This window comes from Bombus vosnesenskii, unplaced genomic scaffold (genome assembly GCF_011952255.1).
Source record: "Bombus vosnesenskii isolate JDL3184/JDL3185 unplaced genomic scaffold, Bvos_JDL3184-5_v1.1 scf7180000013336, whole genome shotgun sequence".
Taxonomy (NCBI): Eukaryota; Metazoa; Arthropoda; class Insecta; order Hymenoptera; family Apidae; genus Bombus; species Bombus vosnesenskii.
The window spans coordinates 99,528-114,386 of NW_022882974.1; the positions used below are offsets into that span (position 1 = coordinate 99,528).

Genomic DNA, 14,859 nt, shown 5'->3' on the forward strand with positions numbered 1-14,859 from the left:
ATTTCTGCTCGAGCCTTTCTCTCTCTCTCTTCTTCTTTTTCGATTTGGCATTAGGCAGTCAGCGCGACCTATATGTCGCTGGAGACACCGAGCAGTAAACTGCTGCGTCGTTACTTCTAATTTTTCCCCCTTTTTCTTTCTCATCTATTCTCTTGCTTATCCGAAGCTACATTCCAAAAACGAAGAAATCGGAAAGTACGTGACTGCTGCACGCAGCTATCGTTCGAACGGTGCTCGTTTTCTTCTCGTGCAAATTATGATACGTGTTTATTTATCTCGTTTCTTCTTTTCTTCTATTATCCACAGTATTAAACGTTAGTCTTTATCGTTTCGTCGTGATATGACTCTATTTCTTTCTTCTTCTTCTTCTTCTTCTTCTGAGGGACAAGAGGAACTTACGGACTTGACTTGCAACGCGTGACAGGCGGTTGATTTTGAACGGCGATTTAAAGTGAAATTCAATAATCAATAAATGTAATTAGAAAGGAGGAAGAAAACGCGCGAGCGCGTTTCGATTCTGTCTTTTCACCACGATAATTTCATTATCGATCGATGGTATGAGAAGAACGTACTCATTCGATATCTTTTTTTTTCTTTTTTTTTCTTTTTCTTTATTCCCTAATACCCTCGTCTACGTCTTTCCAACGAATTTATTTCTATTAAGTCTTGCTCACTCTCGCCCTCTCTTTCTTTTTCTTTTTTTCTTTTTCTTCTTTTATTCCTACCGGCTAAACAATAATACGCGGATGAGTATACTCTATACGTTACATCGAAGTCGAAGGGTGAGAAGGTCGTCTAGCAAGAATCAAGTATCAAATAATCAAATCTGAAAATAGAGTATTTAAACTACAGCAGCCTGCGGCTAAAAGTCTATAAAATGGAATACAAAAAATATGTCGAAATCTTAAACGAGAAAAGGAGTATAACGTATATAATAACTAATGAGCTAATTCGTAATCGTCCTAATCGTATTCATCATCTTATTATTCTTCTCTTCCTTTCTCTTCCCTTTCGTCTATCTTCTCTCTCTCTCCCCGGGGAAAACTTCCCGAAAATTCGCGAAACTACATCGTCTTCTCCTAAACAACAGGTTTGTGCGCTAAGAGAAATGTTTTGCCTGTATCACAGACTTCTTTCGATAACGTCGCTGTATGCTCCATTGCTATATGCGATCGTATATATATATATATATATACGTGTGTGTGTATATACACACATGTGTAAGTACACACACACATATATATTTACCTATGTATATGTATATAGAATACACGTTAATTAAATAAATACATAATTTAACGCTAACCTTTGCTTCGCTACCTCGCGATTTAGACGAAGAACTATCTTAGCAAATACGCGTATCAGTTCGACTCGCAGGCGAAACCGATCGATTTTTCCTATGCTCGTCCTTAAAAAAATTTCTATATGTACACGCGTCGACGGCTAGGGAGTGGGGATGCAGGAGAAGGGGTGGGGGTGGCTTGCTGAACCCGGTTCCCGAACGATTCTTCGTAATCCATCGCATGTGCCGCTTCCAACAGGAAAATCGAATATCCTATTCGTGCAATTCGCTTCCGCTGCGGACATCGTGCTCCTAACGATGTAACCGCACGTTCCCTCGCTGTATGGCATTCGCGTAACCAACGAGATCCATCGTCATCGTCGTTATCTTATATTAATCGCAATACGATATGTTTGTTGGCGTTATGCGTCTACCGGTCTTCGATACGTCTCAGTTACGCGCCTACTCCTGGCGAACTGCGCATGCGCGATGAAGAGTCGCGTCTCTTTCTTTCTCTGCGTTTCTCGCTTCTCTATGCCTTGGGACAGTTGGCAGCAAAAACGTTAACAGATCGCACAGTTTCCAAGTTTGCTTTCCGCTTCTCGAAACGTAATCGAACGAACGACCCGAGCGTAATGCAACACCGTGGGCCAATTAAACGAACAGGCAGCGTCCAAACACTGTAGAAGCCTGTACAAGCTGCAACGACTTGCGGTTTCAAGCAGCAGACTGTCCACTGTACGAACTCTGGCGCTCTATCGCGCATTACCTTCCGCTCTGTCTCGCTACTTCTTCCCTTTCTTTTCTCTATTTTCCGACGTTCCGAGGGTTTCATGGCTTTCGGGTTTTGCGCGATAAGCTAAGCGGTTGTTTCTAATTGGCAATATCCATGAACACAAACGAAATCTGGCGAAACGTCTGGCCGCTGACGGGAACGAGGCAAGCGTTTACGTGGGGTTCGCTGCTTGTTGCTGGGGGCTGTACTCCAACATCGCTATCGGGAACGTCTTGATGTGCGTCTGCCACTGCGCCGACAGTTGGAAGAATTTCACGCCGTACCACTCGGTACCGTCGATGCTCACTGAAGAAGAACAAGTTATTCGTGTAATTTCAACGTTCCACGTGCTAACGTTCCTCTGCACAATTTTCCCACATTTTACCTACGTTATTCCCTTTCTATTAAACTGTGCCAGAAATTCCTTGCGTTCTATGAGCAAACGATAGATGCAAATTGTTTGGTTCATGTTATTTTATTGAAGATATTTCTATCGTTCTATTATCGCTAAATAAAAATAATATAAAAGAAACAATGTGCATCTATCGTTTTCTTAGAAAAGCAAAGAAACTTTTCGGACAACCTGATGAATTCCTTGAGTCAAAGAAATTAATAAACATGATCGTATGAATACAAAGACTTGAAACATGACAAAGTTGTAGACGTGTCACTTAGAAATTTGCCTTTTTGTGCGTACAATAAATTTCTGTATAGTGGCCTTGAAAATGAAAGAGATACGAAATAAAAAAAATGGAAAAGTTGTAGAATATTTTAACCTTCGGTTGTCGTTAAGTCATTAAGGTCATTTAAGTTTTACTTCGAGACTATCGTGTACAATCTGTTAATTTGCAGTGTTTTTTAAAATATCTGATGACCACGCTGCTAGACTTAGTAATGGGTCATATTGACCCAACTGTGGCAAAGGTGTATTTTTCGCTGCAGCCGAACGTGTTTTATCTCTGTGCAGCTTTTGCATACATATTTTCGCGCAAGAACTGATTGAAATCAATATTATACTTCTTTACACCTAAATCTACGCACACAATTAAAACAAAAGATGGTTGTACCTGTACGTGCGAGTAAATTGATTTTCTCATTATATACAGGGTGGCTGGTAACTGGTGATACAAGTGAAAAGGGGTGATTCTACGCGAAAAAAGAAGTCGAAAATATAGAATAAAAAATTTTTTTTTTTAATTTTTCCATCGAGACAACGATCTACAATGAGATCCGTTATAACGTACCGAACGCGTACCGAGCGAAAATTCAAAGTCGATTTTCTCGAAAACAAAGCCTCGAACGAAAAATTTTTATTCTATATTTTCGACTTCTTTTTTCGCGTAGAATCACCCCCTTTCCGCTTGTACCACCAGTTACCAATCACCCTGTATATTCACATAATTGTATTGTTCTTATTCGAAAACTATTTCTTAGAGTAACACGTCTTAAAACCAACATGTTAAATTTTTTACGAGAAAACGTAAGAAGAGTTACAGCATTTTTCACTTAAAAATGTTTCTCTATCGAAACTTACAGTTACAAGGATTCTCTGTTTTTTTTAAATAATCTCACTTGGTTTGTTAACCGTTTTTCTTATCAAAACGTATTCCAGGATGTTGAAACTACGTTCCCAATTTTTTCCACTGAATATCTCTGTTGTTTTTATAACAGCAGCTTCGTGAAAGTTCCAATTGGAAATTGGAAAGTTGAACAACTTGGCTTTGGGCGAACCCCAGTGCGACAACCGACGGTTAAACGTAAATTTTCATTCTCTATAATTCTCTTCTAATTGTCGCTATAATTTTAATTAAAATATGAGTCTAATAGCATTATCATATAACGTAAGAAGAAAATTTCCAATGAAAATTTCGATTTCTCTTATCCTAAAAAATACTGTGATTTTCGTACGTTTTGTATACACGTAATATTAGGAGAAAACTGGCACATGTTGTTACCTCTTAATGGAATGTTGTGAGTCTTCGCAGAGCATATAAGTCGTGTCACGCCTTCCACCGTTTGACTCTTTGGCTCGTTTTCCTTCTCTTTCTCTTTCTTCTTACCCAGTCTCATTACTGCAAATGAAACGGACAAACGTATAAAATTTTGTCTGAAAACTAATACCATTTCAGAAGAATACAACGTAGTTAGATGTGAATTATATTTAACTCCTAATTGCTCTCGTGGGATTTTCACGTTTTAATTTAATTTAATCTCATTTTATGCTACCAGTTTCGAATATATACTCACACATATGATCCACGTACGTATAGTATACGTGAATAATTACAAGCTCAACTGTATTTTTAGATTGTTCGTAATATTAAAAGAAAAATTGACCGAATCGTTTGTACAATTTCGTATTACAATGTAAAACAGAATTGAAGATTAGGGAAACGTTAAATTTTCTCTTAAAATTGTGCTTCTGCTTCTGGCTAAAGATGCAAATTCAGTGTTAATTTTGTTACGTTTTCGTTCCATATTTCGTGGATTCTCCTCTGTTTTTGATTACTATTATTAATCCCTCAGGTGCACTAATCGCTAACTTATTTATAGTTTTGTTTTGAATATCTTCCTACGTGGATTTTGTGCTTCTTTTGGGGCTCTGGGTCGTGTTCGGATTAAGACTCGATGCTGGCCATCGTCATAACTCTATTCAGCATCGTCTTGTTTGAGAAATTGTCTTTTCGTTTGCAGTTTCAGTTATTGAAAAAAATAATCTTCTTACGTAATACAGGGTTCAATTTAGCCATTTTCAAAAACAATTTCACTTAACATATTCAGGCATTCACTCAGTGGTTCCTTAGAAATATCGAAGAAACAACACAGAAAATGTTTTTGAGTTTACAATTGTCCAAAATAATGTACATATAAATAATTGAGACTAAAAATTGCACATATGAAAATTAAATTAAAATTATACGTATATAATATACCAATGACAGTAAATATACATATACACACACAAACATATTACATTTTATTAAAAGTTATCATTAACCAGTTAGTTAGTATGTTGCGTCCTCTTTGAAAAGTGTGCATCTGAAATGTGTGGCAAAAAGTGAGTGATGACGAGTATACTCGTCAAGCGCTGAACATGAGAGGCTCATAAATTAGAATTAAATTAATTAACGAAATGACTGTTTTACAGTTTAACTTCATTACTGCAATCCACTGCAATTACTAAATTGGAATTTAAACAACATATTGTACTTGTTACGTGTGACGAGTATACTCGTCAAACGAAGAGCACGCGAGGCTCTTATAAATCAGAATTAAATTAATTAACTAAATGGATGTTTTACGGTTTAACTTCATTACTGCAATCCACTGCAATTACTAAATTGGAATTTAAACAACAAATTGTACTTGTTACGCGAGACGAGTATACTCGTCAAACGAAGAGTACGCGAGGCTCTTATAAATTAGAATTAAGTTAATTAACGAAATGACTGTTTTACGTTTTAACTTCATTACTGCAATCCACTGCAATTACTAAATTGGAATTTAAACAACAAATTGTACTTGTTACGCGTGACGAGTATACTCGTCAAACGAAGAGTACGCGAGGCTCTTATAAATTAGAATTAAGTCAATTAACGAAATGACTGTTTTACGTTTTAACTTCATTACTGCAATCCACTGCAATTACTAAATTGGAATTTAAACAACATATTGTACTTGTTACGTGTGACGAGTATACTCGTCAAACGCAGAGTACGCGTGACTATTATGACATAGAATTAAGTTAATTAACTAAATGGATGTCCTACGATTTAATTTCATTACTGCAATCCACTGCAATTACTAAATTGAAATTTAAACAACAAATTGCACTTGTTACGTGTGACGAGTATACTTGTCAAACGCAGAGTACGCGTGACTATTATGACATAGAATTAAGTTAATTAATTAAATGGATGTCCTACGGTTTAATTTCATTACTACAATCCACTGCAATTACTAAATTGAAATTTAAACAACAAATTGTACTTGTTACGCGTGACGAGTATACTCGTCATAATGCGAAATATCGCCGTTTCCTCGTGACGAGTATACTCGTCAGAAACAGCCAGCTGGTTAATCTTGCCAGTGGTACTCGCATACTTTTGGCAATTGCAAAGTTGCCAAAATTCGTCATCTGAATAAAAGTTGGTTAGTCGGAAAGTTACAAACGACGCAACTTGACACGTACTTTTCTGTTTCTTCTCCTTTGTGGTGTAGTTCATGGACAAATAGTGGCCAGGAGTTTCACCCAGAGGCGGAAGTCTCTGAACGTGTAACGCCCTAAACGCCTGTCTTAATGTGTTCTTGCCCTTTTCACCCTGTGTTTGCTTGCTCCAATAATCGAGTTGTAACTCGACCGGTTCCCAGCCTTCCCTCGTTGGTTGACCGACGTTCGGGCTGCTTGGTGGCGTTAACCTACCAGGAAGTGGAACAGGTAATGCAGGGGGTGGCAGAGAAGGTGGAGAGCCAGACATGGTCACGTTGCTCTCTTCGAGGTCAACCGACGCGGAGGAACTGCTGTCCGGACAACCCACGCGGACGTCGTTTATGAATGGGATGAAGATTTGGCTGCTGTCGTCTGTTTCTCTGCGAAATTAAAACGCAACGATGTTTGGTTCTTGTTATGATCTCTGCTTCAGCGTACGAACAGCTAAAGTCCCAATTTGTATTTTTATATTTTAATACCTTCTGTAATTTGTTTTCATAATAATTTTTATAACAAGATTTTATGACGATTCGTGTCAGTAGCAGTTGGTTTTAACAACTTTCTATTATGAAAGATAAAAGCAACTTTCGAGTTTGGATGGAATTTAGACGCTTTTATGAAGATACAGTAGAGTCAGAAATTTATTTTTTGAAAGGGGATCTTTTGATTCTTCGAAGAAGATTTCTTGCAAGAAACGGGGATTAACAAATTTCCCAGCGATGCTATACTTATCCGCACTTTTTTCTGCAAATTCAAGCCGAATGGGGGGGGGGTGAAAAAGGACTAAATTGTTTTCTCAAAGGACAAACTCTATATCTGCAAAAGTTAGAGACTCGAAGTTCGGCATAGAAACTCTTCATTAAAAATAAACAAACACGTGTTTAAGCTTTTTTCGAGATTCAACCCCTAAAAGCATCTCATAAATTGAAAATACTGTGTGGGCAAAACCACTCGGGTAGCCTAGTATCGTGTAAAGAAAATCCATAATGTATAGACGTAAAAATCAATTGAACCGCCTGGATATTGTACCTGTAGGTAACCATGGCTTCCGCAATCGGCAGTAGCAAGGTTGTACCAGCCGAAGCCAAATACTCGGAAACTCTGGCCGCACCCTCGCTCGCGCCACCGCCCTCCCTTTCCAACAATTCTTTCCACTCGTCACCGAACAACATTGAGTACTTGGCGTCTATGGAGCCGAGGTATTTGGACAACGTATTGGAGCCCAGAGGCACGACGAAGAACTTGAGATAACTCTGCGGTCGGAAACTTAGCTGATCCACGTAGTGGCGGAGCACTGCATTCACGAAACCGTCACCACCGGCAATGACTACTTTGATCGGTGCCGGCGGCTTAGCGGAGCTGTTACAACTAGAAATGACAAGATGGTTTCGTTATTAATAAATATTATCATTGTTATTAATATTTTCAATATTCTATGATATTTATATTTATATTGTATTAGAATTATATCTTCCAGTAGATTCGCAGCGAAGTACTAGTGAGGATAAACCGTTAATTAATCAGTTAGCTGTTTTTGACGAGTATACTCGTCACGAAGAAATGGCAATATTTTGCGTTGCGATGAGTACGTTCGTAGTTGTTGCGGACTCTTTGAAAACTTCGAAAAGTGTGCACATAAAATGTGCCGCAAAAAGTAAGCGACGACGAGTATACTCGTCGAACGCAGAATGGCTGTTATTAATACAGAATCAAGTTACAATAAAATAACTGTTTTGCTTTCTCGTGGTAACGCGGAATATTGCCATTTCTTCGTGACGAGTATACTCGTCAAACGCAGAGTGGCTGTTATTAATATAGAATCAAGTTACAACAAAATGACTGTTTTGCTTTCTCGTGGTAACGCGGAATATTGCCATTTCTTCGTGACGAGTATACTCGTCAAACGCAGAGTGGCTGTTATTAATATAGAATCAAGTTACAACAAAATGACTGTTTTGCTTTCTCGTGGTAACGCGGAATATTGCCATTTCTTCGTGACGAGTATACTCGTCATGACAAGAGATATCGTAATTTCTTCGCGATGTGTATACTCGCGGAAAACAGCTAACTAGTTAACTAAAGGGAAGATCGTTATGTCGTTAAGTAAATTATTAGTTACAATTTCTGTATTCGCGTGACCAAGCACGTGAACGTGGCACGAATATCCGCCGGAGAGGCGGTCGTCAGGACCCTGTGGTTCCTTTCTTGAAGTCTCGTGGCCAGCACAGCCGCGCCAGGATCAGCCAGCGACACCAACGACACAGCGTCCGGCAAACTGTCATCCGGCAAAACCCGGCTTAATTGCTCGACCAACGCTTTCCTCGGCTGAAACAATACGTGGCCCGCTTTAAATACGCGTGTCCAGCTTAACGTACGAGCGAAATGTTTCAAGATCACGATCGCGACTGCTCTCATGTTCGAGCGCAATTAAATTCTATCATGGACAATAAATTGAATATATCGAGAATTTATACGCGTCGCTGATTACGAAGATACGTACGTAAATAAGGGAACCGTGGAGAATCGAGATTCTCATCTGTTTTATGTCGTATCGATTTGTATTTCTATGTTGTGGGAGAATCTTTTTCGTCAAATAGCTGCGAGACGAGCGACGATACGGTGACGTCGCTTTCGTATTTAATACACCGTACACTATGTGCGATATCAAGATAAATGTATATACTAGCAGTGATACACTACTGTACATAGTGTATAGTGCACATGGTCTGTGTAGTGCACAGTGTACATAGTATACAGTGTATATGCTGTATAGTGTATACACTGCGTAGTGTATATAGCGTATAGTGTATACACTGCGTAGTGTATATAGCGTATAGTGTACACAGTATATAGTGCATAGTGTGCATAGTGTATGTAGTGCATAATGTGCATAGTGTACATGGTGCCCACGGTGCATAATGTGCACACTGTATAGTGTACACGGTACATAGTATATGTAGTGCATAGTGTACTTAGTGTGTATTGTAATTCTAGCAGCGATACACTGTATACTATATACGATACGATATGCTGTGTACGATCGAATATTCCATCTACCTCCGAGCTATTCAAGTCGGCAGGAGGCTTCAGGTCCACACTGAGGCTATGCTTCTTGGACTTATTGGTGGCCGGCACGCCTCTGTCGCGAGTAAAAAGCCTGCTCCGTTTGTCCGTGTTCTCGGCCTTGTTATGCTGTTCCGATTTGGGCGGCGAGCCCGTCACGTAATTCGGCGGATCGTTCGCCTCGTGATCCGTCCAATTTTCCGGGTGCGAGTCGCTGTCCGCTCTTCGGGAACTATCGTCACTTTGCCTATCCACGCCACGTTCTGCAACGAAATTTCATTACTCTTCGTCGCGGTGCATTTGCCTAATCGTATCGCAGGAAATTGGCCGCGCGTTATCGACCGTAAATTCGAGACATAATTTGTAAATTCCCATTTCGTTTATTTCTTCATCTTGTCCGAGAAGAGGCAGAAGATGTGGGTTACGCGTAGAGAATATCTGAGGGATATTTCGAAGGTTCGGCTTAACATTCGTTCGAAATTACTAATTTGACAGTAGAAGAGAATTTGCGAATAAAGAGGTGAATTTTTTTTTTTTAGGAAAACAGCACCACATTTTCCTCTATTCTGCAATTTATTAGGTAATTAAATTAGATTTAGGCGAATCAAGTTGCTCTTTTCACTCGTCGATTATGGCCCCAACTTTACGATCAATAACGTACGTGGCAATTGATTAATGTGTGATCGATTAACCCGCGGAGAAGTACACACACACACACACACACACACAGGCGGCTCTATTAACGCGTTCAAACGAATCGTTATACTAACGTACACTATGCGTTTAATTAATCGACGCGATGGCTCGGTTCGACACATTGTACGCGTGTTGTCAGTTTGCCAGAAGTGCGACACCGCTAAATGAAGATCAAGAGACGTTTAGGTAGCTTTTCCTGGAAATCCTGAATTTCCAGAGAACCTGATGCAAACTCGAAATTATCAATTGCTCAACCATTCAGCGATAAAGCAATTTCTTCTCGTTACCACTGTACAATTTGCAGCGACAAAGTGGCAACTGCAATATGTTCAAACTGTAAAAGCAGGGGACGTCTGCGAAGTTGATAATTTGAAGTTCTCTTTTTCACGCGTATATTCGTGAAACGCAGTTAACTGATTAATTACTACGCACGAAGTTCATATTCATCGCCTAATTGAATTTCATCCTCCGACAGATTAGCCTGGGGATCTCTGAACGTAAATATTCATTTCCTATCGGTGGTTTGACAAACGTCCATTTAGCCGGACTACACTTTTCAATTGAAATGATTATGATACCCTCAGAAGGTAAAAAACGATTAAAGCAATCGATAACTGTGATACTATAATCGTGTTGTTATAATTATACATAATAACTATTTTAATATTTTAACAACATCTACTAAATATTCCTGCAAAATAGCAGGCGAGATTCCCTCAGGAGTGACAGTTCCCGAATATCCAAAAATCGATGATCCCGCAGATGCGTCGCTCTTCTGTTAAACCGACGATATATTGGGTTGGCAATTAAGTGACTGCGGATTGTGTCAATACCACCTAATGGCAAGTACAGACGTTTTGACGACGTACAGACGAGTGGGACGTCTCACGATAACCAGCAGATTTGCCTAGGTGCAGGCGTTTGCGATATCTCAAGGTGACCTTTGTCCCTTTAAATGGAACTATATATTTTTTTCACAGTTGTTCGATGCAGCTTCTAATTCTCTACAAAAAAGTATCTAGGTACTTGTATCCGAAAATGGACAGTTTGAAAGATATTGCAATGTTAACTTCGTTGGGTGCAGCGCATGGGAGAAGGCGAACGTAAGAGCACCATATTATCTTCCCTTGTCTCTCATACAACGAGTCTTACAAGACTAAAATGGTATAATACTTTTTTGTAGAGAATTAGAAACTGTATCGAACGGTGTATAAGAAAGTGCCTGGTTCCCTTTAGAAGTGCGAAGATCAGCAATATTGACAAAATCCACAACCGCTTAGTTGCCAAGCCAATATGTACGTACATAGATAGTATGTATAATATATATATATAAGAGAACTTACTAAAACGTATCAATGGAAAAGGATACACCACACGAATCTGCGCGCAAAATGCAACGGGCAACAGGCGTTCGTGATTCGAGACATGTGTTTTTCTTTTCTTTTCTTTCGCTTCTATTCGTTAAGAAGATCAGTGAAGCTTCAAGAACACTCGCAATCGAACGTGTGGCGTGTTAATCGGTACAGCGACCATAGATAGATAGATAGAAAGAGAGAGACAGAGAGAAAGAGTAAGAAACAAGTAGAGTTAGTAAAAGAAGAGAGACAGCGATAGATGTAACAATATAGTTCATAGTATAAAAAGAGATACGTACGTACAAGTAGATAGAGAGAGGCAGAAAGAGAGAGGCCAGCGGGCAGGGTTTTTGGTGTTGCAATTTGCTTTTCACTTTTGTTCAAATTCGCTATGTACAGACAGGCGTATAAAAAGCACACAGACACACGGTTAACACAATCTCTTCTGCAGCAACGATCTGGACGTTCGATTCGAGGGGAGAGAGATCTGCCCGCTCTCTTTCTTTTTTTTTTTTTATCGTTGAGAGAAATCGAACTGGATTTTCATTGTGTCGCGGAAGCAAACAAAAATGACTACAAAAGAGATCAGATGGTAGATAAACGTTTATTTCCATCTCATTTCCTTACAGATATATCAGTATCGGTCTTACAGGTGTGTTCTAACGTCTACCACGAACGAGGGCTTTCTTGTCAGCGTGCTGATCGCGTACGACGCAAGGATAATGGGAATACGAGGGCCCTTAACCAGTTAGCTATGTCCGACGAGTATACTCGTCATGAAGAAATGGCGATAATTCGAATTATGACGGGGCGTGTCGGTGACTAAAATTGCAAAATCAAATTGTCGCTTCGTTACAACTTCACTTTATGTTGCAGAATATTGCAGTTTGACGAGTATACTCGTCTTACAGCTGACTGGTTAAGAGCAGTAGAATAATTTCGATATATTATACGCAGCGTGAAATCACTTTGATCAGTTATATGAAGATGAAAGAAGAGCATTCGGCGCAAAAATGAGCGTAATTTTGCGCTGTTAATTTATTAATAAACAACCAAATGGGATAACTCGTTCCGATTGGCGTACGTTCGCGCCGATCAACATGCAACAGCAGAGCAATTGTCTTTTTTGAGGAAGCAACTGAATACTTTTTCCTCGCACTTATTTTTCCACATCGAATTATTTTGTTACTCGATCTGACGACTGTTGCTCGTCTTTCCACCGAATGCTTCGTTCGTTTGTGTTTTCTAAAGGACAGAAGAGAAATGAGCCAGGATACGAAAGGTTTCTCTTTTTGACTTGGGTCATTTGTCGTGTTAAGGTAACTGAAACGTCCAGTGTCGCAGTGAAAAGTGATGAAATTATCGAGGCTGGCTGTGATTTTAGCTGGTAGTGTATAGGTACTACGAGGAAGAAATTGCACATTGAACGATTATTGCTGGTGTACGGTGGAACTAATAGACATCTAATTACCGAGTCGGTTAGCTTCTGTCGGTTAGCAAGAGGTCATTCACGCGCTCGAGTTCCTTCTGCAATCTACAAAATTGCGTACACCGCCATATGTAGCTACATGTTTCAGTCTGCCAATTAACAATAAGCCAAAACTGACTAAATACACGTTGGCCAGATACTAGCGCGATTGTCTAATTTTAATTATTTGTCTACTTCTTCCTCTCTACGCTCAAAACTTGATACTGGACGAGTAACTTTGAACCGACCCACGCAAATATTAATTTCATTAAATACCAATTAAATTATTTATAAATGATGAATAAATTATTGGAAAAAGTCTGCCAGATAAAATTTGTTCTGTTTCGAGTGGAACGTCTCACGATAACCAGCAGATTTGCCTAGGTGCAGGCGTTTGCGAGATCTCAAGGTGACCTTTGTCCCTTTAAATGGAATTATATATTTTTTTCACAGTTGTTCGATGCAGCTTCTAATTCTCTACAAAAAAGTATCTAGGTACTTGTATCCGAAAATGGACAGTTTGAAAGATATTGCAATGTTAACTTCGTTGGGTGCAGCGTATAGGAGACGCGGAGAAGGCGAACGTAAGAGCACCATATTATCTTCCTTTATCTTTCATACAACGAGTCTTGCGAGACTAAAATGGTATAATACTTTTTTGTAGAGAATTAGAAACTGTATCGAACGGTGTATAAGAAAGTGCATGGTTCCCTTTAGAAGAGCGAAGATCAGCTTGAAATCTCGAAGGCACGTCCGCCTACATAAGATCGACCATCGCGAGATGTCGCCCCCGAAACGAAGCAAATTCTGTTCGAAACGCTTCTTCAGCCTCTAGATTCGGAATATTTCATTGTTTTAAATATTTCTTGCTATGATTCATTGAAAAACATTGCATGGCAAACGATATTTGGAATAGTTCCTCAGATTATTTCATATAACAGAAATATATCACTTTCGTGTATTATAGCATTCTATTTAAAAAAGGAATTTTTTTTTTAGAGATAATTACAAATGTTTTAATTTGGAAAATGAAAGTGAATTTCAAATAGGTTCATTTCGAGTAATTAGAGAAATAATTGACCAACTGATTTTATTGTTCCTAAGGAGAGAGGAAAGAAGTACGTCGTTACATGAGTTGCGTTTTAAACTACAAAAGTGTACGTGCTGTCAGATATGTATATACAGGGTGGTTGGTAACTTGTGGTACAAGCGGAAAGGGGGTGATTCTACGCGAAAAAAGAAGTCGAAAATATAGAACAAAAATTTTTTTTTTTAATTTTTCGATCGAGACAACGATCTACAGTGAGATCCGTTATAACGTACCGCACGCGTACCGAGCGAAAATTCAACGTCGATTTTCTCGGAAACGAAGCCTCAAACGAAAAATTTTTATTCTATATTTTCGACTTCTTTTTTCGCGTAGAATCACCCCTTTCCGCTTGTACCACCAATTACCAATCACCCTGTATATGTGTATAATATTAATACAAGGATACAAAGAATATTAATATGCGATTACGCTGCGATCAATCGACATAAATCTTCCACTTGACATGAAAAATTGCCCTGTTTCTGTAAGAACAAAATTACCCTCGCGAAACACGTTACACGTTAAAACGTCAATTTTACCGATTACATAATTACCGAAAATCACCAACTATCGTGCTCCTCGTCGTGTAAAGTATATCATAACATGAATTTCCGCTACCAAGCACATTTTCATAGCCACGACAGCACGAAAATACCAAAAGAAAAAAATAACGAAAAAAGATCTACAATCAAATCAACTCGTTCGATCTACACTTTGGCCGATGAGCAGCAAAATCGTCGCGAGAAGGTCAATGAAAAAATGAAAGAAAGGCGTGTCATGCTGTTCAAATTCACGCAGGCATGCTCGTTCGGCGGCGAAGCGAAGATTCTTCAAAACAAAAGAAAAAATAAAAGAAAGAAAGAAAGAAAGAAAAACGATCCGGGGATAATTTGTCCTTGGAAATCGCGACGATCCGGTGT

General features: G+C 39.1%; 1 protein-coding gene across 5 annotated transcripts in view; it reads right to left on the reverse strand.

Annotated features, from left to right (window-relative positions):
• Positions 1-1,241: 1,241 nt before the first annotated feature.
• Positions 1,242-14,859, reverse strand: part of LOC117235984 (phosphofurin acidic cluster sorting protein 2) — a 181,282-nt gene continuing 167,664 nt past the window's right edge. For all 5 annotated transcript variants that reach the window (XM_033498537.1, XM_033498536.1, XM_033498538.1 and 2 more), the window contains 6 exons: positions 9,325-9,593; positions 8,387-8,592; positions 7,297-7,635; positions 6,250-6,647; positions 4,013-4,129; positions 1,242-2,363 (listed from right to left, as the gene is read on the reverse strand). In XM_033498537.1, the coding sequence (XP_033354428.1) occupies positions 2,230-2,363; positions 4,013-4,129; positions 6,250-6,647; positions 7,297-7,635; positions 8,387-8,592; positions 9,325-9,593 (1,463 nt within the window). In that variant the 3' untranslated portion in view covers positions 1,242-2,229. The remainder of the gene's footprint in view (positions 2,364-4,012; positions 4,130-6,249; positions 6,648-7,296; positions 7,636-8,386; positions 8,593-9,324; positions 9,594-14,859) is intronic.